Source organism: Abramis brama (assembly GCF_963993115.1).
Source record: "Abramis brama genome assembly, chromosome: 22".
Classification (NCBI taxonomy): Eukaryota; Metazoa; Chordata; class Actinopteri; order Cypriniformes; family Leuciscidae; genus Abramis; species Abramis brama.
Window position 1 is genome coordinate 29,090,764 of NC_139984.1, and position 26,726 is coordinate 29,117,489.

Genomic DNA, 26,726 nt, shown 5'->3' on the forward strand with positions numbered 1-26,726 from the left:
ATGAAAGGTAATAACAATAAGGTTAATGGGACCTTATTGTTATTACCTTTCATTTCTAAAGTGAAAACTGTCCAAATAAACTTTTATGCAGTAACTAACATTAAGTAACAATAAGCAATACATTTGTTACAGTATTTATTATTAATCTTTTAATGTAATCAATTTTAAATGTTGTAAAGAAATGGTATTTTATTTAGTATTTATTAATGTAAATTAAAAATTAAACTGTTAATTGTTAGCTCATAGCTCAGGTTCATTAAATAATATTAACAGATACAACTTTTGATTCTAATAATCGAGATTAACATTAAAGGTGCAGTAAGCAATTTCTGAGAAATATTGTTGATATCTGTTGATATCGCCAAAACAAACACGCCCCTACCCAAAAAGATCACACCCCAATCTTCATAGCCCCGCCCCCAAACTAACCAATAGGCCATGCAACACAGGCACCTCGCCCCTCATGAGTGGACACGCCCCTTACTGCTAATTGGCTACAAGTGTGTTCTGGTGCGGTCTGATCCACTTTCAACAGCATTTCTCAGAATTCGCCCACTGCACCTTTAACTAAGAATAATAAATGAGTTAGAAGTGCTTTTCATTGTTAGTTAACTTAAGTTAACAAATGAAACCTTATTGTAAAGTGTTTCCCGTAACTGTAACCAACTAAACTTCTTCCTCATCTTGACTTGTTTGGAAAATATCCCTCTCTGCATTTTCAATATAATTCCATGCTCTTGTTTTCTTGTTTTCAGTCTCTCCAATGTGTATATAACTCAAGGCAGTTTGTACTATTTAAACACAACTTTAAAGTCTTTTGTACTGTTGTATATCGCCCCTTCATTGTTTAACCATTAAAAAGATGCATGATGTTCCTTGTTACGCTTTAGGAAACAAGTGTGCCATCTGGCCTCTGCCATCGCACACAGATGAGCCACTTATGCACAAATCAATGGGTAATTTTAAAAAATTGCTTTGGAGTTCATCTCAGAGTGTAGGAACAAAGGCATAATTCCGCCGCAAAAACTGAGCATTCAAAAACAAAGCATTGGATGTTCTTAAAGAAATAATGGATTGGCAATCATTGCTCCATTGTAAATTATGGATCTGTATATCTTACAATATGAGGAGAAAATACATGTTCATCCTCGTCCTTCAAGACTTGCGGATGGAAGTGGCTCCCACTATAATTAAAGTGATCCAATCCATTCAGGTAGAAAGAGAACATCTTTTTTTAAATTGAAAAACGTTAAGTATTTTAATGTAATTGCATTAGATCAAAATGTCAGAGCAATACATTTATTTTAAACAACACTAAAGCACACTTTTTGTTTGGTTTGAAAACAGTTGTGCTGCTTAATATTTTTGTGCAAACATTTTCAGGATTTGTTAATGTTAATGTTAATAAAAACATTAATCTCTTAAAAAAAAAAAAAAAAACTTTTGCACAGTAGTGGACATGAGGCCACTACTGTTCAAAAGTTTTTTTGTTTTTTTTTAAAGAGATTAATGTTTTTATTCAGCAAGGATGCATTAAAGTGATCAAAAGTCAGAATAAAGATGTCTATTTCAAATAAATGCTGCTCTTTATCACTGTTTCCAAAAAAATATTAAGCAGCATAACATTTTTTTTTCAACATTGATGATAAACAAATGTTTCTTTAGCAGCAAATCAACATATAAGAATGATTTCTGAAGGATCATGTAACTGAAGATTAGGGTGATGATGCTAAAATTCAGCTTTGATCACAGGAATAAATTACTGTGGCGAGGGGGGCGTGGTTCAGCGAGGTCTGCAACGGGATTGCGATTGCGTCGTGATTGGCGCTTCCGTCCTCAGAACATTGTGACATTGGTGCCGAAAGCCGAGAAGGAACAAGAACTGTCATGCAAACCCCGTCAGGTTCGCCATTTGCGGATGTCATCCATTCGCTCACGGGAATCTATCAAGAGCAACATCAGGCGCTGGTGGACATGAGGGAGGATCAGACACGCCGTTTCAAGGCCCTTGTCCAGACGCACATCGGGGAATCCCTCTACATCGGCCCTGCACACACATGTGCCTCATGAAGATGGGTCCCCAGGACGACCCGTTGGCGTTCCTGGACCTCTTCAAGAGGACTGCTCCAGGGGCATGTGAGTGGCCCCAAACCCACTGGTCGGTACGCTTCATCCCCTGCAGTCGGGGGAGGCGCAAATGGCAGCACAGCAACTACCGGTCCAGAACCTACTGGTCTACGAAGACCTAAAACGAGCCATTCTTCAGCGGTTCGGCCTCAGCCCAGAGCAGCAGCGCTTCAGGTTACTAGACATTGGGGAGGGAGGCCGACCCTTCGTGATGGCTCAGCAGCTGGACCTGTCCATCCAACTGGCGGAGGACCAGATGGTTGTGTGTCCTTGGTTTCGGCACCAGTTTAACAATGTTCAGAGGAAGGAAGGAAGGAAGGAAGGAAGACAGGGTCGGCTTACTGAGACTCGTGCTGTTTATTTGAAATGAAAAGGAACACAACCAAACTCCCGTCCGCTGTAAACAGAAGTGCTCAGTGACAGTCATCAATAGTCATTGCTTTCCAGCTCTCATAGGCGGTCACAGCATGAGCTCTCTCCTCGCTCACTGTTTCCCAGCAGCTTATATCCGGTCTCTCCATGCCAATTTCTGCAACAAGACACAGGTGTTTGTCATTTGCACTTGACCTTCTTACTTACTTTCTCTCTCCCATCACAGACCTCGCTGAACCATGCCCCCCTCGCCACAATTACACTTTCAAATTGTTATTTTACATTTTTACAATATTACTGTTTTTCTGTATTTTTTTATCAAATAAAGCAGCCTTGCTGAGCAGAAGAGACTTCTTTCAAAAACATATAAACATCTTACCAACCCCAAACTTTTGAATGGTATAGCTATCTTACTTTCATATTTGTGTGTTTGTGAGCAGTCGATGGAGAGCCGCTCTGCCGTTTTAAGATGGATTAATTTCTCCGCTCTGGCAGTCCTCTGCTCTCATAGCAGACCACAAAACAGACATAGCTTAAAGCAAAGAGGCTTTCTCAGAGTCCTGACCGCAGGCCAAACATCCAACCAAAGAGAGAGCGAGAGAGAGATTTGGGCATTATCACTGGGCAGTTTCTTCAGTTTTGGACTGCGGTCGCTGCCGACTGCCAGTAAAGAGAAGCGTGTAGGCAGCTCAGTAAGATCTGCTGATTCCAGCTGTTTTCTGCCTGAAGTTAAACAATAGAGGCATAATTGTGGGTCAAAACCTCATTGTCTTTGGAGTTTTTTTTTTTTTTTTTTGGAAATATTAAACGTCAAAACTTCAACATGATGTCTGATGGCCATTTCATTCCTACTGTATGAAAGCAAAACCTGATCATCTTGAAACAAGCCCTGACCACTGAACAGCACTTGCATGCAACTTTAAAGCTGAACACTGGGAAAAAAGCATAAAGGCCAAATCCACCATAGCATATCAATAATTCTCTCACATGTTGATTCTCAGTGTTTTCTGCCTTGTTGAACTGGTTGTAACTGGTCTTTTTTTTGTTTATTTTTGTTTATTTTTTCTCCTCCAGGAAGTGAAATACTTCCAGTTCCCTGGAGAGCTGCTGATGAGGATGTTGAAGATGTTGATTTTGCCTCTGGTCGTGTCCAGGTAAGACTTAATCACTAAGTGAGGTAATAATCACTATGGATAACAAGCTGATTTTATGTCTGTAGAGCTCCAGTTCCTGCTTTATAAACCATCTTAATGTGTTTTAATCAAACGCTATGTCACGACCAATTTGTACGAATTCGTACGAGTGAGCAAAAGGTGGCTAATTCGTACAACCTCACTCGTACGAATTTGTACGATTTGTCTAAACCCCAGTAATGATTAGGTTTAGGGGTGGGGTCAGGGGTAGGTCATTCGGACGAATTGGGCAACTCGTAAAATATGTACGATTTAGCAAAAAAATGTATGAATTCGTACGAGTGAGGTCATATGAATTCGTACGAAATAGCCACCTCGTAAAATTGGTATGAACTGCCGTGAGATCGGGTTGGTTTTAATATGAAGTTCTACTGTTCAAAAGTTTGGGTTTTTGTAAAAATGCTCACCAAGGCTGCATTTACTTGATAAAAAATACTGTAAAAACACTAATATTCTGAAATATTATTAGAATTTATAATATCGGTTTTCTATCTGAATATATTTTAAAATGTAATTTATTCCTGTGATGTAAAGCTGAATTTTCAGCATTATTACTCCAGGGTTCAGTCTCACATGATCCTTCAGAAATCATTATAATATGCTGATTTGCAGCTCAAGACACATTTCATATCTTATAGAATAGAAAGTTCGAAAGAACACCATTAATTTAAAATATTTTTTTTGTGATGCTATAAATGTTTTTACTGTCAATTTAATGCATCCTCAATAAAAATAGCTGGTCTAGTCCAAGCTAGCTTAGGTGGGTTCATCTGCTGGCTAGCTTAAAATGCCCTATAATACAATTTTAAAGGTTCCCAATTTTGTTTTGGAGTCTCCTACAACAGGTTTACATGCATCAAAGGTAAAAAAATTAAATAAAACAGCTAATTTTTCTCATAATATACATTGTACATCACCATATTTTTAAATGATTCTTGTCAGATGAATCAGTCTCTGTAAATCCCTCTTTTCCGCAAGCTACTGTGCTCTGATTGGCCAGATGGCCCAGTCTGTTGTGATTGGTCTACCTCTTACAACGTACTATCGAAGTAAAATAATGACACATTTTTTGGAAGCAAAAAAAGCTTGTTGAATTGCACTAATTGAAAAAAATATGCATTGCATTAACCGTGATTGCATTTACTGTAAATGCATTGTATTTTTTAGGGCTTGCATTTGTATGGGCTGAAATTCAACATGACTGAATATTTAAGATGTGAATATTTCAATTCAAAACATTTCACACACATTTTCATTATTAAAAATTCAATAACCCATAGTCACCTTTCAGATTTCATTTGTGATGATTATCAGGGCCAGTAGTAGCTATATATGGAAAAACTGATAAAGACACAAAAGCTGTGTTTACATTTAAGTCTTCAAGGTTACTTTTGTACATGTAAGCAGCATTCTCTACCGTGAACGAGATTACAACGTTATTCCCTGATGCTGATGTACAGATCGAACGTTAAATCTGAGGTAGTAGACATATATTTTTCTCGGTTGTTTAGTTTCCTTAACTTTATAACTTTTTCCTTAACTTCACTGTACAATGACAGTAATGATGGCATCAGTTTTACCATATCAGTCCGAGTGCGAGTCTGATGATGAAACATTGGAAGAACTAGTTATTCAACACGAACCTCCATCGCAAGGACGACTTGAACAGAACGTTTCTCAGAGATACGCTACTCAGTTTGAGGTACATTATGAGATGTTGCAACTGTAATTCCTCACCATCAGCATTAACAAGAGTATGTCTATCAACAAACCGATGTGTATATTTCTAATTTATTGCGCTGCACATGTGGGAACTATATCAGTAACGGTGCATATGTTCACCCAGCACTAACGTGAATGACTGATGTAACATAAACGTTTGTAAAACAAATCTTGCTCCATCCTTTATCTTTACTCAAGGTAGTAAGAACAAAAGACAATCTGCATTAATAGACACAGTTTTAGATAATGGTGAGCCTTAGCTGATTAGCAGAAGTATTTCCGTAAGACAGTAATAACGTGAGTTAGCCGGTTAGTGGGAAACTTACACAATATAAAACACAAAACAACGTATAACACCTGGTAGAAAATATATACATCAATAATTATTCATACTTACAGGCTGTGATTCTTAGGAGCAAGCTGGTCCAAATAAACTGAGCACTGACCCATCTTTCAAGAGCAAGCTTTTTGCGAATCCCCCGTTGAACTCCAAAGTTTGAGAAGCAGTCGTCAGTAAAATGACGTTTGACGGCTGGTAAAGTTGTTCGCAGGTGGACAACGTACAACATACGCAGGCATTATGCAAATGTATTTTCTAGTGACCTAGAACCGTCACACAGTGGAATTTGAATAACAAACGACTCGTTAAGGCGGTTCAAAGTCAATTCTTTCTTTTGGGAGACAATAACTTTATGTATCGTGCACTTTCGACTTTACAACTTTGCAGAACGCTTACATTCACAAACAGCTGCATGAAAGGGAATATTCGAAAAACCATAATGGGGACACTTTAAGGTGGTCAAGCTGTTTTTTTTATATTTTTTGTTTTTTTATTTGGTAGTTAATTGGTGGTTTAAGACATTGCTGCTGGAGCCGACCAGAGTTCAACCACCTATAGCTTGAACCAGGTAGAAACCATGTTCCAAACGTTCATTATCTTAAGCTGGTTTTATCTGGATTTTCAGAAGTTATAGACTGCAGCTTTCATCATTATGAATATTAAACCCAGCAATCCTGGCTTCAATCTCACATGCCTATCATCAGCTCATTTTAATAAACCTATTTTAATTGCTTAATTATTAACAAATCAGCCCAGCTGTACTAAATTAAGAGCCATTCTTGATTTATCCATATGAATCATGCTCATAAATGCAATGCAATTATAAAGAAGCAACCTGATCTGGCAAAACAAGCACAAAATAAGCGACCACCAGAATCCAAAATATCAGCCCTGGTTTTCATAAATGGTGTCAGTCAATGCTGATGCAACACGGCTAACCATGTTAGGAAGCTCTGAATGCAAATAATCTTTGGGAAAAAAAAGATGTAAAAGGAAAGGTTGAGAATGTCATATGATTTTAGCACAGCCAGGAACTTAAAACGTCCATTTGATGCAGAGAGGAGTGTGAATTGCACAGCAGCAAGTTGAAAGTGGGTTAGGAGTGTCCGTCATCAACGGAAAACAGGAGCTGATTTCTGAGAAAACCCCATTCAGTTCCTGGAAGCGCAGAACCCTTGACATGTGCCTATTTCCTTTGAGTGTCTTGCTTATATGCGAGAACTCTCTCATCCTGCTCTTCATACGCCCTTTTAGTGGGAATGTTTGAATTAACTGTGTAAACTCTTCTTACCAGCCACAGAGGTCAGTGCGGCCAAAACAGATGGTGGAAAATCAAATCCAAAATCTGAACCTTAAATAAGCAGATAAGCATTTATAATGTTTGCAATAGCTTGTTTGCAAAGATATTACGATCTACAGTATTTTTATTTATTTATTTATTTATTTATTTATTTATTCTCTACATTGTTGCTACTATCATGACGGAGCAATTGTTTGAATTGAATTGTCTGAGACTTAAGAATGTTACTGCATTGCATTTTGTACAGTACATCTATTGTTTTATTTATTTATTTATTTTCAATTTATTACAAAATAACAAGTATTCTGTCAGTTTTCTTTTCATGTTTTATTTCTTGTTAATTTAGCCACTGTATCAAATAAATATCTAAGGTTGTGTTTGTTCTCTTCTAAGATAGTCGAAAAGTAAGCAGATCTAGCCGTTTTTAAGGCCTTTCTGTATGCAATAATACTTTCCTCCCACGAAATGCGAAATATCGATGCGAAATGCGAAGTTTTTTTTTCTTCCAGCTGCGCTCCATTTTTTGGGCTGCTTTCTTGAAGTCCCAGGTGTGCTCGTTATACCACGGCGTCTGACTATTTTCAGAACTGCTTTATAGATGAAATTAACTTGAACTGAACAACTATGGAGCTTAAAATATGACAATATGATTTGAATTTGAATTGTGTAAATTTGAATTATTTACAAGTGAAATCTAACAAAACTGAATTTTAGGTGGTAGTTTAAATAGTTCTGAATTTGATTTTTTTTAAACGAATTTTGAACATTTGAAATTTAACAAATTGAAATGTTTTTATGGCTGAATTTTATAGACCTGTATTTTCAAACAGCTAGTTTTTTTTGTTCTGAATTCGTATACTGCAAATATTCAGTTTAAAAAAATACAGATTCAAGTTTTCAAGATGAAGAAATTCAGAACTTCAAATTCAGTTTTCAAAAATTCAAGTTTAAAAATTCAGATCTTACAGAAAGTAGGTCACAGGTCATCCACAGGGAAGAGTAAAGGATCTCAGATAAGTCAAACAGAGCATTTTGGCTGCACTGTTTTCTGCCGCAAACGCGGTGGTGGTTCAAGATAATCCATGTATCTTTCGTTCAGTCGTTTTTTTATTTAATATTAAGAGTAGAAAAATGAGAAAACAGCTTGAGTATTAGATTTCTAATATAATAATAGTCCGCTGCAGCAGTTGCACGGAGCTTACAAAACGCGTGTATTGCAACTATGGGCTACATTTAATTTTCTCATCAAACAACTAGACTAACGAATGGCTCGGTACAACAGAAGAGCTTAGAAAGGGCTTTTTCTCTGTGTAGACCAGCAGTTGGTCTGAATTTGCTATAACCTATAGCCTATTTTCTGGACTGTATAGGCTAAGTCACGTTTTATCATGAAACGCTGTGATTTATTCCAAAGTGACTCAGGCATTTAACGTTAAATAATCTAAATGTTGACTTTCAAAAGTAGGCGCGCCAAGAAGGCTATTCTCTGTATTTTGGTTCATTTTTGGTGTGCGCCAGAAAGATCTAAAGAGACCGAGACTAAAGCAGCGCATCATGTTGTTTTATTTATTTTTCAATTACATGATATTTTGTAGTCATTTTGAATACACAAATAAAAATATACATTTTACTGTTTCGAATGATGTCATATTATCTGTATGACTATAAATAACAGAGTATTAAGTTATTTCCCAGCAGTGGAACAAATCCAAGAGATGGCGCTCGTGCATCGCGCTCTCACACAACATAGTAGGCTATCAGTTCTGGCGTAGTCTCAGCCTCAGACGTCACGCCCACGGAACGTTGGCTAAACGTCTGATGCATATGGTACACTTAACTGGAAACACTTCAGGAATGTCGAAGTCGTCATCTGATTGGTTGAATTTTATCGGATTTCCGGGGGCGCGAGAGTCGCGTTTATTTTCGGTCCGCCGGGAAACAAAGCGCAGACGTGTGATTGCGGAAGAAAAACTGTTGTGTTTACATGAGTGACAATGAGCATTTATCAAGATCAGCTAAACGTAGGATTCTCAAAAGTATGCGAGGTTATACGTGCACGAACAGATCAATGACTTACTGCTTGTTTTCTTCTCCTTCTTTGATTTTCTATGCTGACTGACTTGTTGCACGCCGGTCTGTTGTTGTGGGTCATTTCCACGCCCCGAAACGTGATGCTGAACGAAACGAACTGTAATTGGTTGTTTGACATGTCGGTCAAACGGCCTTATGGGCGGGCCTTGGCCAAAGAAAGCTGCTATGAATTCCAGACCTTCAGCCGTCAGTCTGAAGGTCTGGCTACGCGAGACTAGTTCTGGCGTTGCTTCATATCGCAGACTGCTCATTATCAAAATGAAACACAGTCAACCAAACATATAAAAAGTTATTCTGCCTAATTTAATTGGTCTGCGTACAATATAAAGGGCAAGCTGTGCCGCACACAGTCCTACTTGTTATTCCAAACATTTCCCTTGCTGTGAATACGCTGATTTAGCCTATACGTGTATTTTGGGACTCGACTGAAGTATGAAGCCTTCTTTATATTAATAGTTAGCACATGTTACGTTGCAAATATGAAAACTTTTGACTGAATGAGAGATGCGCGACCGTTTCGATTTAAATAAATTTGTTTAGGCTTGGCGTTTAAAATAGGCTAAATGTTGTTTGTAATAAAGGACACAGTATAGGCTATTTTTATAGTCTATGTAGCCTATATTATTTTATTATACATGGCTACTTATTTTTCATTCTTGTTGTTTTCTGCATTCATTTGTCATACAGTAAGGGAAAGTAAAATAGGCAACACATAGCCTACATGTTAATAGTGTTTATCATGTAAATGTTGTTTATTTACAGGTCTTTTACACTATTGCGGAATAGGCTAATATTAAATTTTTTTTTTTTTTTTATGGCGCGTTTCTCTCTCAACATGATCCGGTGTGACTTGCACTCATGTGCATGCGACTTTTTTTCTGGCAAATACGGTCAGTTAATTTTTTTTGCTGTATTATTACAAAATGCATAGAGTGGAGACCATTCGGGCAAAAAAAACAAACAAACAAACATATTGTGTTCATTACCCCCACCCACATTTGGGCTTAATCACTGTTATTATTAGGAAATGTATTTAGGTGTAGACAAAATCAGTTATGTTTATTTATAAATATGAACGTACCTCGCATCTCCCGGACACTAGCCGTTAGTCTACTTCTTTGGCCTATTTTTTTTAGCTGGCCAGTTCTCAAAATCTGTGTGGAAAAGCTGCGGAGCGCGGAGAGAACGCACAATGGCTTTGCTTTGGAAGTTTGCTTTGGCCCTTGTTTTAAATGATTTTGTTCTATTGTTGTCTTCTGTTGGCATTGTACAAGCAGGATGTGGTGGTTGGTCGTGTGGTATTTTCGTGTGTTAAAGTCGTTAAAGATTGTTTTTACAAGTTGACGCACATGAATGCCACCACAAAGTCGTAAATACGAGTGGGAAGCTCAGGATTTTCTTTAAGCCCCGATGTTTACAAGTTGGGGGTGTGTCAGTGAGAAACGTGGCAGAATACCACAATATTTATATTTAGCAGTGACATTGTCATGCATTTTTATTTACAACAAAATAAGATAATTGCCTGCACAAAATATGAAAGCATTGTAATCCAACAATATAATATGTTACGAAGTTTACAGTGGCTTCATAAACTAATAAAAAAAAGAGCAAAACACACCTGCTGCACATTCACTGTTATGCATTTTCTAGAAGTAGAGTTTAAAAACATTGCTGTATTTTTGTGAGGTTAATTAAGAGAAGGTACACCGCCCTTGCTCCAACGAAGTGACTTGAACACACCAGACCTCGTAAAACACAACTTCCCAAGAGGATTTGAATGCACCTTTTGTCCCGCCCCTCCTCCACTGTGATTGGACGGCTGGTTAAAAAGTGACAGTGATGAGTGCTGCGTTTTACCCAAAGTTGAACATTTTTCAACTCTCGGCATCCGGAAGGAAAAGGCAATCACTCTGCGTGAAATAGACGCTCAGCACCATTTAATTTAAACACACACCGCTCCCATTGCACAACTGAAAAAATACACTGGACTTAGGGGAAAAAAACGCTTTGATGGACACATGGCCTATATACTACTATAGTTTTTATTTTTATTTTTAATTTGCCATTTTCATTTTTAGTTAAACTTTTAGTAATTTAATTGTGTTTTTTGTCATTTAAATAAAACAAGTTTTACTTTTTTTAAACGTCTATATAATTTTTAATAATTTTTTTATTTAGTTAGTTATTTTAGTACACTGGTAACCCCGTGTTTGAACTGCTTGTTTTTCTATCATAGTCACAGAATTCACAATTGAATGACCCTAAAATATGCAGTGATTTAAATGGTAGCGAGGCTTCCATTAGCATCTGTGTTCACGTTAATCTTGCATCAATTTTGTATATTCCATGATTTTTGTCTAGTTTGATTACTTCTTGAGGGATGGAAGTAAACCACTAGGTTATGTCCATTTGAGTGTACGTCAGATGAATTATAAAATCGATGTGAAGTCTCTGTGGTCTTTACTAGACACAAAATTACAGGTAGCTTGATGCAGTTTGGAGGGGTTACTGCTTCTTAAATGACCCTCTTGCACAAATGGCTGAAATGTTCTCTTGCATTGTGAACTTCTGACATGTTACAAGTCTTCTTAATAGTCCACATGCTCACTTGATCTCTTAGGACTGAAATGGCCATAATTTCCGTAAAAACATGTCTTGTAGAGCATAATTGCCTTCGGTTATAATCTGTGCATGGCTGCATGATGAACTTTCAGCTTTGGATTTGGCGACTAATTGACAACCTAGGATGGATCGTTTGGCTAAAATAGCCCATTTACCAGCAATCTGACCTCAGCGACGAGGCAAGATCCTGACTATAGCTGTAATCTGAAAGGAATACTGAATGCTCTCAGGGCTTTAATTGCATTGAGATTAATTAGTGGGAAATAGAGAGGGTTTTCATTGATGAGATGCATTACAAGCCTTCAGATTGCAGTTTATTTCTGTATGCAATTCATGGTTCTTTCTTGGGGTTTAAAAGACAATTAATATTCAGTAATATTACTGATTTAACTGCATTGAAACTATCGGATGAGAGCTGAATTGAAACTAAATTGAGCTGAATAATAGCACTGTAGAGCTGCTTTACAGATGGAACTGAATTAGTTTCATAATGAATTTTGCCACATTAACATCGTTATTTGCTTGTTTATTGATGTGAAGCTGCTTTTAAACAATCTGTATTGTGTAAAGCACTGTATAAATAAATGTGAAGGGAAGCAGTGCATCCTAAGAAAACTGGAAAGAGCAAAAAGACAGGCAGAATTCAATCATGTTTTTTTTTATAATGCAATGCACTTTCCAAGGCCATTGGTTAACCAGAAATAATGTCAGTCATGATTTTGAATCATCTTGACTTATTATTTGGTAATAGTGTCAAAAGGTAAGACATTTTTACACAAAATTAGATTTTAAACAACCATGATTGTTACGAACTGCTCCGAGACTCGAAGGTAAAGATCCAAACGCAGCTTTATTTAGGGGTAATCCAAAGAACAAGCAATAGGTCATACACTGGAAGGCAGTCCAAACAAACAAACAAAACAAACAAACAAAACAGGCAGGGACCAGAGGCAAGAGAGTAATCCAGGGACCAGAGGCAAGAGAGTAATCCAGGGAACAGGGCAAGATATCCAAAAACCAAGAGACACAAAACCAGGGAAAAACGCTCAGAAGTGCAGTGCAACAACATACAAAACTTCGCAGTGAGTGATGGGGTGAACCAGGCTTATATGGGGTGAACTAAACAAGAAGATGAGATACAGGTGAATGTGATAATGAGTGCTGATGAGTCCAGGCAGAGAATGATGGGAGATGTAGTCTGTGAGTGAACATGAGAGTCAGGTGTGGAGTGCCCTCTGGTGGCTCTCAAGGGCACTCCAGCTGGTTATCGTTACAATGATTAACAAGATGATATCTTGATGTTTCTCATTGAATTGATGTGTGACCTGATGAGGTCATTTGAAATGTGTGCTTTTGCAGAATGTATTCTAGAATTCAATCTTGAAATTAATTACATACTAATAAATCATTACTTTATTGTTACACAGAGATTGGTAGGTCTATTTATAAAATCCGTTGACTTTAGCAATCTTTGTTGCATTATATGCCAACTCTGACAGTTTAAAAAGCCATTTTAAAGTTTTTTTCCCCAAAGTTTGCATACCTGTGACTCAAGAAGTATTAAAGATATCTTAATTTCCTTTCAGAATTTGGTTCGTAACAAACTTTTCTTTTGATACCCTATCTGGTTTAAAACCAGAGTATTGGGGATCTCAATATGGATCCAAGTATAAATTGTTCAATTGTACACATTTTCAATAGTCGAAAACCAAATGTGGTTAACTTTGCATGCAGCTGATCATTTTTTCTTTTAAAGAGGAATGTCTGAAGTTGAAACTAGAAATGTATCTATTTCTGAGAACTCTTAGTGAGATAAAATGTTTCGTGAATACAGCCCCTGGTGTTGATGAATATCTCCCAGAACATCGTGAGAGCCAGTAACTGATGTCAGTAAATCTGATTTCAAGTTCTTGGCAGTTAAGCACGTTTAATCAAAACATGCAGATATGACGCATTTCCATAATCTAGTAGCTTATGGCCTTGGGAACTGTTTAACAGGCAATCTTACTCCATTCAGTAGATTTCAGATGCTGGTGCAATCAGTTGTTTCATGCTTACAATTATGACCTTTTTAGATTATGATTTATTGTAATGCAAATAAAAAATGGTCTATGCAATTGTCTATGATTAAGCATTTGTATCCATCTAATGTAGAAAAAAGACACATTTACTTATATAGTGCTTTATAAAACAAAGATTGCTGTCAAGCAGCTTCACAAAAATAAACAGGAAATTAATATTTTTAATGTTGTCAAATTCATCAGTAACGGAACGACTTCAATTTCTGTTAAGCAGCTCTACAAAGACAATATTCTCATTAATAAGCTCATTTTAGTTTTATGTTGATTTAGTTTAGTTCAATAATAGTGTTGATGATGCAAAGTTCATAATTTATGAGACAAATTTTAAGACAATAGTGTCACTATCCAGATTAATTCAGTTCAAGTCAGCGCTGTCAAATCGATATTTCTTTCAATATTTCTAATTTTTCTTTGTCCCCTGATGTCAACCATTCAATGCACAAAGTCATATGATAGAAGCAGATATTATTAACCTTATAAATGTCCTGAAGTTAATTGGTTTAATTGTAGTGAAAGTGTTAAGAAACCCCCCGTTTGCACTGGTCATTTCATACTGCAATTGTAAAAAATAAAATAACACAGGCTGCAGGTAAAGAGCTGTTCGGTTGGTGTCATTTCACACAAAAAATTAAATCTGTAAATGTTTTTCATCCCCAAGTCGATCCAAACCTTCTTTCATCTGTGCAACACACACAAAAAAAAATTCTGAAGACCATGTTGGTTAATTTTTTTCCATGCAATTTTTCCCATGCAATTACAAGTAATGGGGACTGACGCTTTTGAGCTTCAAAAAAGACCCTGAAGCACCATAAAAGCATCATAATTGTGATTCACACAACCAAACTTATGTCATATGATGGCTTTGTGTGAGAAACAGACTGAAATTTATGTCATTATTCAATTAAAATAATTGGTTGTTGAGTCAGTGAGATGAACTCGATATAACTGCACCAATGGAGTCATTGAAAACATCCGACTCAAAAGAATGACTCATTCATGAATCGGCTGATTCTCTCTTGAACTCCAATAACGTAGCCAAGGAGAGCAGGATGAATGTAAAGATGTCAATTTTGGTGTGTTCTTCAGACAAAACTCTAATGTGACAATATAAATAACACTAGACATGCAAATGTTGCATGAACTTTTAGTCAAGTCAAGTCATCTTCATTTATATAGCGCTTTTAACAATATAGATTGATCCAAAGCGGCTTTACATTGATAATAGGAAAATAAAGTAACAGAGATTGTTTTGGCTTTACAGCAGCTCTAGAATAAAGTTATTGTCCAGCTAAAGTTAGTTTTGATTGATTCACTTCCGTCGCAACGATCATTAGTTATTAACTTAGGGGTCGCTAACACAACACCGTTTTAACAGAAAACTCTTAAGTTCTCTCTGCGCAAACTTCAAAAACGTAAACCAGTGAGAACACTGATGGCGTGCACATGCGTATTACGCGACAACGCTTTATCTGTACAGAGGTAAAGGGAAGGAGACCTTCACAGGGGAGAGACTGGGTGACACTTCAGCACTGCGTTGTCGTCATGTCCAGGTGCAGGTCCTTCATCAGATCTGGATACGGCCTGGATCCGGCGGACTGCGGTAAACCTCTGGAAATATTTTAGGATAATTATGGTTCTTTTGAGTCCTTTATAAATTCATTAAAGTAGTGGCCTGATGTGGAAGATTCATTTATTATTGTCCAACTTAAAATGTAAAAGCTCAAAAGTAAGTGTGTTAGCATGAACATATGGTTCAAAGTTTCATCCATTTGAAACCATGGCTGTGCTTATGCATAGGACTGGACAATATTGAATATTTATGATAATAATGAAACATAGGCCTATATACAGTATATATATATATATATATATACACAGCTTTGATTAAATATATACACAGCTTTGATTTGCATTTAAAGATACCAGTATAAGGGTGTTTACGCAGAGAGAGAGAGTGAGAGTGAGTCACGAGTCACTTGAAGGAAAGAGCCAAATGAAATGGAGAGCAGCTCTCTCAATAATTGTATGTGTTTTTCTAGCACAGTTGTGAAGGTACATTTATCATGTCATTTCACCATGATTTCCTCAAGAGATCCTTCAGGAAAAATCCCCATAATCAAATGTCAAACATCTTTTTGCCAGTCACTCTCCTCTCAAAACACAAACAGACACCCACGCACACACACACTCACTCACACACACACACACACACACACACACACACACACACACAGTTGATTCTACTAATAACTGTTGCAAACCAGCTGAGAAAATGTCTTTGAGTTCAACCGTCAATCTGATGGTTTTACATTTGACAGCATTTCAATAGCTTGCCTATTATGATTATTTTGAAATCATTCACCAATAGACAGTCCTGTGGTGTTACTTTGAAATATCAGCATGCGAACAATTCTTGTTTTTTACTAAAAAAAATAGCTGTTTTAGCTTTTACAGAGGCATGTTATTAAAAAAGTACGAGTGGCCATCAATTGTGCTCATTTTAGACGGATTTAAAGGAATAGTTCACTCTGGTTACTTAAGTTATAAAAAATATAAAAACTTATCTTATAAAACAGCTTCTTTTTTTTTTCATGGCAGACTCCAAATATATAATGTCTTAATGACAAACATGTTGAAGGGTTATAGAGCAGCGTTTCATTTATTATGTGGTTAAACTATTTCCACACAAAATCAGTTTGAGGTCAATGTTTTTGTCAATGTTATCACCTCAATAGCTCCAATGAGTTTAATAACTTAATACTAATAATATTTTTTATTTGAGACATGCTTTAATGTGTTAAATCACCAAATGAATTTGATCTTTTTTTCATTATTTTATTTAATTGTGTTTGTATAATTTTATAATAAATTAATTGTATTTATTTTACATAAATAGTGAGTATAATGAGAAAAATTATATTGAAGGTTATTTGAACCGAGAAATGTCCTGTACAGTTTATAATTTTGTCCAAAAACAGTGGAATAGCTTGATCATGGTTCATAACACTTGTTGTAGAAAGGTTATAAAGGCAGCTCTCCTGTGCGTGTGGCTGTTTCACACCACGTCGGCTCACTTATATAATGTCCTTTATCTTCTCTTAGAACCTTTTATCCATCAGAATGATGATATAAGAAATTATGTAATTTATGCAAGGTGTTTGCAAACACTAGACCTGTGCAAGGAAGTACAACATTTGAACTCAACACAATTTAATTGGCTTATAACAGGATTTTCTGTAGGCGTTAAAAGCGGCATGTTGTATTCTATTAAACGTTGTTATGCAAGCTTTAATTCTTGTTTTGATTATAAATGTATACGGCAATTTGCGTGACATTCTCCACATTGCTGCAAGGTTCGCCTCCTACTAATGTAATGGCGCAGCAATTGTTTGAAGAAACACTGCATTGATTTTGTACAGAAAATCTATTGTTTTATTTAAAGGCCAATGTTCTCGTAAATTTCTCACCTCAATACTTCTTTCTCCTTATTTTTGATTGAGATATAAAGTGGAATTTATGCAACACTATAAAAGTGCACAAACCTTTTTAGCTTTGTAAGCTTTAATTCAGGCATTGTTTAGTTCAGAAATGTAAACAGCAATATGCAGGACATTCTCCACATTGCAAATGTCATTGTATTGCATTTTATACAGGTCATCTCTTGTTTTATTTATTTAAATGGCAACAAATTTCTTTTTTGAGAAGTGTGCAACGTTCCATTAAAATAAATGTCACTCATTTTGACATGTTATCATCTAATGCGATTACATTCAGACATTTTGAATTGTGACTTAAGTGCCCAAATCATATTTTTTGCACAACAGTATTTTGTGTATCCATACAAGGAGATTATGATGCTCTTTTCAATGGTAAGAATAAACTGGACATAGGCTTCATATTTCTGTTATGAGTTTCTAATGATGATTGTTTCCTCTCCACTGTGAAAGGTCAGCGAGGGTGAAAACGCACTGTAAACGGGAGGGGATAAAGTAGAGAGACATAGATTTGACATTTCCTTAATAAATCCATCAGCACGCAAGCCCAGATTGAAACGTCACTGCGACTGGATACGGATTACCCACAATGCTCACCAGGGGTCACAGCGTTGAACGAGAGGAGGCGATGCATACAAATATGGCCATTTACACTGACCCGACACCAGCTGTGCCATCATAGCATCAGAATGAGAAGCTCATGGGCTGTGGCCAAAATCGCCCCCTATACCCTTAAATATGGCACTATTGAGGGGACAACCATTTGTAGTGGTGTCCGAAACCACAGTGGACGTTATCGAGTGCACTCATTCAATCCCATAATGCACCACAACAACGAATATGCAACCGATGTATACTCAACGGCTAGAGAATACCCATAATGCACTATGACGGTCATGCCAAATGAGATAGACTCCAGTTATATGGCATGTGGAGTTTTAGAGATCTCAACATTTTCTCAGACTGTGCTCTGCCTCAGATTGGCCAAAAACCAAAATGTTCTGGAAGTAAAAAAACAAAATTTTCTCCATAGAAAATTGATTTTTAACAATAGGCACGTTTCCGTTACAGATTTGCGCAAAACTCTAGCGATTTTTTTTCTAAATGTCGACAAAAAACTATTGTGAAATGACAGTGTTTCCATTAACTGATGTTATGCGACTAAAACTTTTTCCTTTGGCGATAAGTCATTCCAAAAATCATAGCAACGGAAGTAGGTAGGTTTATGTATATCTCAGCCACCGCACTGCCCATTATTATTAATCAAAGGAGACGTATGTGTGTTATCCAGTCATTAATGGCAAGGAAAGACCCTTAGCCTATACTAGTGAGCGGCACATGGGAGTTTTTGCTAAATTGACGTGTTTCCATTGGGCGTATTTTCAATTCGCAATTTGAAGGGTAATGGTAATGCGGCTAATAACTTACAAACCTTTCAAGAAAGCCCTGATGTGAGCTATGAGGAAGTTAATTGATGGTATTTGCTTCCGTCAGCCTAGTTTTAAAATAATCGTGTTTAACAGGGCGGCAGTGGCTCAGTGGTTCATGTAGGTTGTCTACAAACCAGAAGGTTGGTGGTTTAATCCCCGGTTCCACCTGACCAAGTGTTGAGGTGTCCATGAGCAAGACACCTAACCCCAGCTGCTCCCGACGAGCTGGATGGTGCCTTGCATGGCTGACACCGCCGTCAGTGGGTGAATGTGTCTCCCTAAGTCTCTGAAACAATAAAATATATTTTGAAGGAGGAAGCTAAATATGAATTACATTTTCTTGTTCACCTACATCTGTGACTGTATATCATAACCTTACTGTGCTCGAAATTATCTCTGATTTAAAAAAAAATAATAATCTGAATCCATCCAATGCAGGAAAAGGAAATGATGTGAATGTGAAAAAGCAATATTTTAGCTTGAACCTCTCATTGCACGATGCCCTGCGGTCATTAATATGTAATCTCTGGCTGATGGAGCCAGCTGTTCATCTGCACAACAGAGGCTGTTTAGAGGGCATCTTCTCCAGCGATAATCTCGCAGCTTTTGTGTGGATGACTGACTGCTCGCGTCGTAGTGAGGTTTAGCTGTATTCCCAGAGGGATGAGCGCGTGTGGACATGATGACAATGGTGTGCTTTTTATAGGCACCTAAAAAATTCCTGTTAAAAGGCCTTGAAAGGTCAAATTGTGAGTCAAAATTTGGTCTGCTAAAATACCATCAGGATGAGACAAGGGGCCCTATTTGAACGATCTGAAACGCAAGTATCAAGCGCGAAACGCAAGTAACTTTGTGGGCGGGTCTTGGGCGCTGTTGCTATTATACCGGCGGGATAAATGACTCTTGCGCCCGACGCAAATCTAAAATGGGTTGGTCTGAAGTAGCTTCATTATTCATAGGTGTGGTTTGGGCGTAACGTGAAATAAACCAATCAGAGCGACATCTTACATTCCCTTTAAGAGCAGGCGCGCTTGTTCCACGGCGGATTGCTATTATAACGGCGGATTTGCCAGACGCACGCCAGGAGCGGTTCACAGCCGAGGAGACCGACGTTCTCGTCAGGGCCATAAAAGACAGAGAAGTGACATTGGGGATGGGAGAAACCCACCCAAATTAGCTTCGGTTAAAGAGGCGTATGATAATTTGGGTAAATGTGTAAGCTAGATTTATGCATATTTTTTCACATCTTCATGGACACAACAATGATTTCCCTCGTGTGTTCATATTTTTCCTTTAATAATGTATGATTTGCAAAAATGAAAACTGCTGATTCTGTGTGGATGAGATAAGCAAAGTGTATGAGCGTTGTGCACACGCTACATTGATTATGGCCAAGCATGCACCCTTAAAATAGCATATGAATAACATGCGCAACGCGCCACTGACTTTAGACTAGGTTTTTCCTGGTCAGTGGCGGAACTGTTTTCTAAACCTGCAAAATAGCATCAGGGAACGTTTGCGCCGAAACACGCCTCCTCTTTTCGCTGCACCACCCCCGGGAGCGCAAGTTCACTCCTTAGTTTACCGACATGCGTCTGTGGAGGGAAAAGTCCGCTGTGCGTGGGAGCAAAATAGGAATGATTCATGCGTCGTGTACAAAGTCAATTGCGCTGGGTGCAAAATAGGGCCCAAGGTGTGCTGCAGAATAAAACAATTCAAGGTCATATTCTACACCAATTACACATTTTTTCCCTGACCATAAGTAACTGTTAAGACAGTTATAATGTTACAAAAGATTTCTATTTCAAATAAATGTTGTTCTTCTGAACTTTCTATTCATCAAAACATCCTGATTTTTTTGTGAAGCACAACAGCAGTTTTCAACTGATATTAATCAGAATGTTTCTTGAGCAGCAAATCATCATATTAGACTGATTTCTGAAGGATCATGTGACACTGAAGACTGGAGTAATGATGCTGAAAATTCAGCTTTGATCACAGGAATAAATTACATTTTACTATATATACACATAGAAAACAGCTATTTTAAAAGGGGGCACGGCATGAATGTTTTTTTATTTTATTTTAATACGTCCCTTATGGTTCACTGATAATGTTAATAAAAACCAGATAGGAGGAAAAAATATACATTTCGACCCTCATTTTGACATCTGTCTGAAACGATTTTAACAGGCGGTTCCTTAATAGCAAAAGTATCAACGTCCCCTCGCTATTGCACCTTATTCTTTTGAAAATATTATCCATATAAAACCAAAGATTAATGAAATAGTTTACTTACCGTTTGTGATGCAGCTGCTGTCAGATCCAATACATTCGGCTGCTTCATCTTTCAACTAAAGTTTCTTTACGAACTCTCCGTTACACTGTGCCTAGATTCAAATTCAAAGCAAAAGTGAAATGCTCCGAACAAACATATAATCCTCAGATGCGATTAAAAATAAACCATCCACTTGTTCCTGATGCTGGAATACTTCTGAAGTCTGTAGAGACACAAATGAGCTGTTTATATGGACTCAAAGCGGATGTTCTTTCACACTTCCTCAAGCGTCTGTATATCCAGTGTAGACATTGTCAGTGATTATGGCTACGTTTACACGTGGCCGGCTATTTTCATAAACGGATATTTCGCCCTCTCCGTTTTCAAAAATAACATTGTGCACACCTGTCAGTTTTCAGAAAAGTGTTCGTTTACACGAACCCGTGTATATATGCCGTCAAGAGCATGCCAGACCTGTAGGTGGCAGTGTAACGAGAAGCTCAAGCCCACGTTAGCCAATCAGAATCCCGAAAATAGCAACAACAGCAACGAATACTGTGACGTCGGTTGCCTAAAACTCAGTTTTTCTCAGTTTACATGCAAACAAAGTTTTCCAAAATCTCCACTCTGGCCGGAGTTTTTAGAAAGAATCGTTTTCAGAAGCGAATTCTCCGTTTTCGTGTAAACGAAGGGCACAAACGAAGGGAAATGTCTCCATTTTTCAAAATAACCATGTACGTGTAAACGGGGCCTATAATGGCTTCTGTTTGCTTTTGATGCAACACTCGCCTCTGGTGCAGACAGGTGTCAACCGTTAACTGAACACCAGTGGGCGGAGCCTATGTGTCTGGAACAATAATATCCAAAGTAGCCATTTTTGGAGCTTGATAAAATAAATACTTTGTTTATGAGGATGTTTTAAGCTATGAAAATTACAAGATTATTTAATGATAAAAAGACCACTTAGCCTATATGTCAAAATATCATGTTATGACCCCTTTCATTTGTATTAATATTTCCCAAAATTACTGCTTTAATAGGTTTGATCAAATAAATGTGTTTTTTAAAAACATTAAAAAATCTAACTGACTGCAAACTTTTGAACGGTAGTGTTATATACATCAAGTCACCTTTATTTCTATAGGACTTTAAAGGTAGGGTTGGCAATTTTCAGAGAGGCTAGCAATAGTGAGCTAGCTTTGAAATCATAAGCTCCTGCCATCCCTTAAGAAAGTCTCCAAACCCATTCCTCCTTCAAAACCCCTTAACACACACAGTGTAAAGCGTCACGAGATGAGAGACGGCGTTAAACTACCTCATGTCTCAAAGCACATAACATTACTATAATAATAAACAACTTAAAGAGCTCTGACCTGTATCACCTGACTGCTGCAGATTCATTTCGCCGTTGATAGTGTTGACATTGTAATGTATAAATTCGAGTCACAAACCTCTCCGATATTGTCATGTGTTTTCATCTCATCCAAATTACATTAGTTATGGTGATGGCAGCATAAGCTCATTGTTTTGGTTCAGGAGGAACTGTAAAAGGCAGCTGCTGTTTCGTTTGTGCTGCTCGGTGACTGACGTCTGTCTAACTCATTGCATGAACATAGCATGAAACGCACTGATGACGTGTTGATAGGCAGATAGGACCGAATGCAATGATTGGACGAACATTTTATGGTACGCCTTCCACATATGAGATATATACATATAAATACATTGTGAAGAGATTTTCAGCCAGCATAGCAAAAAAAAAAAAATCTGGAACAAATCGCCACCCTGCCTTTAATGCAGATTGTTAAATAATAGAGTTAATTTCAGCTGCAGCTCTACAGAAGGCAATAGTGCCATTATTCATTCACTTTGAGTCAGGTTCAATGTTGATTAAATTCAGTTCAATTGCAGTGCCAATGTAGCAAAATTAGTAAATTATAAAAAAGTCAAATTAGCAATAAAGCAGCTCTACAGAAGACAAGGGTGTCATTATCCAGCTCAAGTCTGTTAAATATATCTCTGTCTGCTCTCCGTCAGTTTGATGTCCGGTCTGGCGGCGCTGGATGCAAAGTGTTCCAGTCGGCTGGGCCTCATCACGGTCTCCTACTACCTGTGGACCACCTTCCTCGCTGTGGTGGTGGGAATCGTCATGGTGTTGATCATCCATCCAGGTGGAATGGCACAGAAAGAAGATTCAGAGGACAGCGGGAAACCCATCATGAGCTCTGCCGATGCTCTCCTGGATCTCATACGGTGAGAAAGCCCTCATGTTTCTCCCTCATATATTCCATGGAAAATATATGTTCTATGGAACACAAAAGAAAAGAAAGTCAAACATCTTTGATCCAGAAACATGACTCGTGATATTAACCTAGCTACCAGGGAATGTTCTCAGAACGTTCTGGCAAGGTTCTCTCAAAGTTATGAAGAAACATTCTCCTAGTAACATTAATAGAATGTTCATTCAGAGTTATCTGGTCTTTAATAATGTTCTCAAAATGTTAGCACAAAAACATTAATAGATCGTTCATGGAACGTTTTATTCGGATGTTCATCTCACATTTGTTAAATGTTACTACTTGTTTCATAATGTTCAGAGAACATTTAAAAGTAACGTTCCCATAATATTTGAAAAATTATAACGGAATGATCCCTTAAAATTCTAATAACTAAGATTTTTTCTTTTTTAAACATTTGAAAAAAATGGATAACTTAATTGAAACGTTAGCAAAAGTTCTTTTTTTTTTGTTAGCTGGGAAATTGCCATTTTCGTTATCAACAATACCTGGCAAATAAAAACATAATTTGACTTATGAATTACTAGCAACTTGGTCAGTAATATTTTACAATGAACTGCAATCACGGATACAATCTCCAGCAACCTGATTGTGTTTTGATTGAAGGTGTAGCAGTCATAATCTCACATGACCTGTTTGAGAGCACTCGAGCGTCTAAATGAGTCACAAACACACGTCTAGAAGGATTGGGAAACTATTGTAGATTTGAGTGTTTTTATAAATGCACAGTGACCCTTAAACGTACTTGGACACTTAAGACACATTGCAAATAATTGCATTAGATAATAGAATGAACTATAAACAACACTATATCTATTGTTTTAGGTTTGTGTGTTTTTGCTTGAAAAGTGTGCTTATGATAAATGACCCTTGGTTTCATATTTTGTTATCTAATGCAATGATTTAAACTTCAAGTGTCCAAATGCATCTTTGTACCGCTGTTTGTATGAGCTCAGCATCAACCAAATTTTCAATATTTGTGTCATTTATACTAATGCCTGTGTTTGTAGCTTAAATAAACTAATATATATATATATATATATATATAGACAAGCTGTACACAGAAAGTGAATTACTGACCCTGCTTGAGGCAAATGCAGCCATTATTTCCGCCTCCAGGAATCCACATAAAAGACCTTCACATGGACTGCTGGCAGGATTATTTGGTTTAATCATTTATTTAATTAAAATAACAGATAAAAATGGTTTGCAATGTCATAGTTCATTCCTGCCCACGTAAGAATAATATCTCAAAATAACGCTCTGGTGCTGTTCTGAAGATGAATGAAAGCCTTACGGGTTTGGAATTAAACGAGGGTGAGTAATTAATGACAGAATTTTCATTTCTGATATCTATCCCTACAACTATCTACAACTATCCCTAAATGGAATCTGAGCATTAACATTTTATATATAAAATTCCAAAATGTATATGTTCAAGAACATAAATTATTGAATTCATGAATTCATCCCATAATGGATAATGTAAAAATATTTTTCTATTTCTAAAAATGTCAACATCGGTCAACAGCAGAATTTTTTATTTTTTTTTGTAACTATGAAGTGACTATGAAGTTGGCCTTCATTCATTGTGCTTTTTGTTTTCGTTCAGAATTTTTAAGGATACTAGAAGTATGTGCATGTTATGCTTTTTAGAAATGTCTTAAAAGCGTTCAATAGTTCAAAGAAACTCAAGTACTCACCTAACTGTAATACATTGTATGTCCCTGAACAGAAACATGTTTCCAGCCAACCTCGTTCAAGCCACATTTCAACAGGTAAGAATCCACAGTTAGCCATGAATTATTAGTCACTCTCCTTATAATGTGTAGGGAAAATATGACAATGAACCATCAAATTAATACGTGCAAAACATGAATGCACACTTGAGAATCTGCGATTCAGATGCAGCCACTGCTTTTTTTTAGCACTCGCATGAGCACCTAGATGTGAATAATCATGCACTGCAACAATGATTTTCTTTTTCTGTATTTTTGTCTTGTTTTCCAGTACAAATATCTAAACATTCTTAAATCAAGATACATTTACTGGAGAACCAAAATGACTTAAGACATAAAATCATTTTGAGTGATTTAAACTTAAAACAAGAAAAAATATTTGCCAGTGGAGTTAAAAAAAAATAAAAAATAAACTTAATTTAAAGAGAAAACATTTTTCTCATGTCTTGAGTGTATAAACACTTATCTTGTGCATTTTGCTTCTCAAGTAAATGCATTTTGATTTAGGAATGTTTAAACATTTGTAGTGGAAAACAAGACAAAAATACAGAGGAAGCAGGTTAGTTGCTCTGCAATTAGGATTGCTGACTAAGGGGCCGTTTACAAGACAGTGTTTTCAACTAAAACAGAAAACGTTTTATGCATTTTAGCCATTCAATTACTTGACAATGGCATGTTGAAGGCCTGAACATGCAAACATTTGAAAACAGGTTTCAAAGTGCACGTTTTTGAAAAGGACAGCGTTATGGTCTATGTGTAAACTACAAAAATGACAATTTGTGAAAGCGGTGCCGTCATGCATATTATATGTTCAGTCTATAGTGTTTCTTGACAATGTCACATCGCCACCTACTGGCCTGTTAGCAGAATACAGCGTTTTTAGTCGTTTTCGCAGATCAGTGTGAACGGGTAACGATTTGACAACGTTGTCGTCTGTACACAAAAACCGTAATTGCATTTGAGGAGCTTCTGCTTTGATCACAACGTGCTTGACAAACTGAAATAAAATAAAGAGAGATTCATTAAAAAAAAAATTCTCTTTAGTATCGTACCAACAGTGTGCCCATAATGAAGACGCCCAAGACGACAGTGGCCACCAGTCCGATGGAGAGCACCACTCGCCGCACGCTCATCTACGGGATTCAGGACGATAACGGGACGGACATCCAGAACTTTCAGCTGGATCTGACCCCGCCTCCTGACGTGGTGATGCGAACGCTTCCTGGCACCAGTGACGGCATGAACGTCTTGGGGATTGTCATTTTCTCTGCCACCATGGGTGAGAATACTGCAACAAATGACATATGTGTTAATATTTTTATATTATATCTCACATTTGCATATCGCTGATCATTTTTGCGCAGGCATAATGTTGGGCAGAATGGGTCCTAACGGCAGTGCACTGGTTAACTTTTGCCAAAGTCTAAATGAAGCGGTGCTGAAAATCGTTGCGATTGTCATCTGGTAAGATTTTTTTTTATATATAAATATATAAATTAATTTATTTATTTATTTTGCTTTGATTTTAATGTTAAGAATATTAAAACATTACCTACTTAAACTTGTAAAGCCTAACATATGAAGTGATAGTTAGAAAAATCTAGTTTATTGAACATTTAGACAAATTAGGAAAGAGTTTT

General features: G+C 37.1%; 1 protein-coding gene across 1 annotated transcript in view; it reads left to right on the plus strand.

Annotated features, from left to right (window-relative positions):
- The window catches only part of slc1a7b (solute carrier family 1 member 7b), a 58,914-nt gene that overhangs the window by 12,230 nt on the left and 19,958 nt on the right, over positions 1-26,726 (plus strand). Inside the window, exons 2-6 of the mRNA XM_084098270.1 lie at positions 3,574-3,653; positions 23,088-23,303; positions 25,083-25,125; positions 26,131-26,365; positions 26,451-26,550. Coding sequence (XP_083954396.1) covers positions 3,574-3,653; positions 23,088-23,303; positions 25,083-25,125; positions 26,131-26,365; positions 26,451-26,550 — 674 coding nt within the window. The remainder of the gene's footprint in view (positions 1-3,573; positions 3,654-23,087; positions 23,304-25,082; positions 25,126-26,130; positions 26,366-26,450; positions 26,551-26,726) is intronic.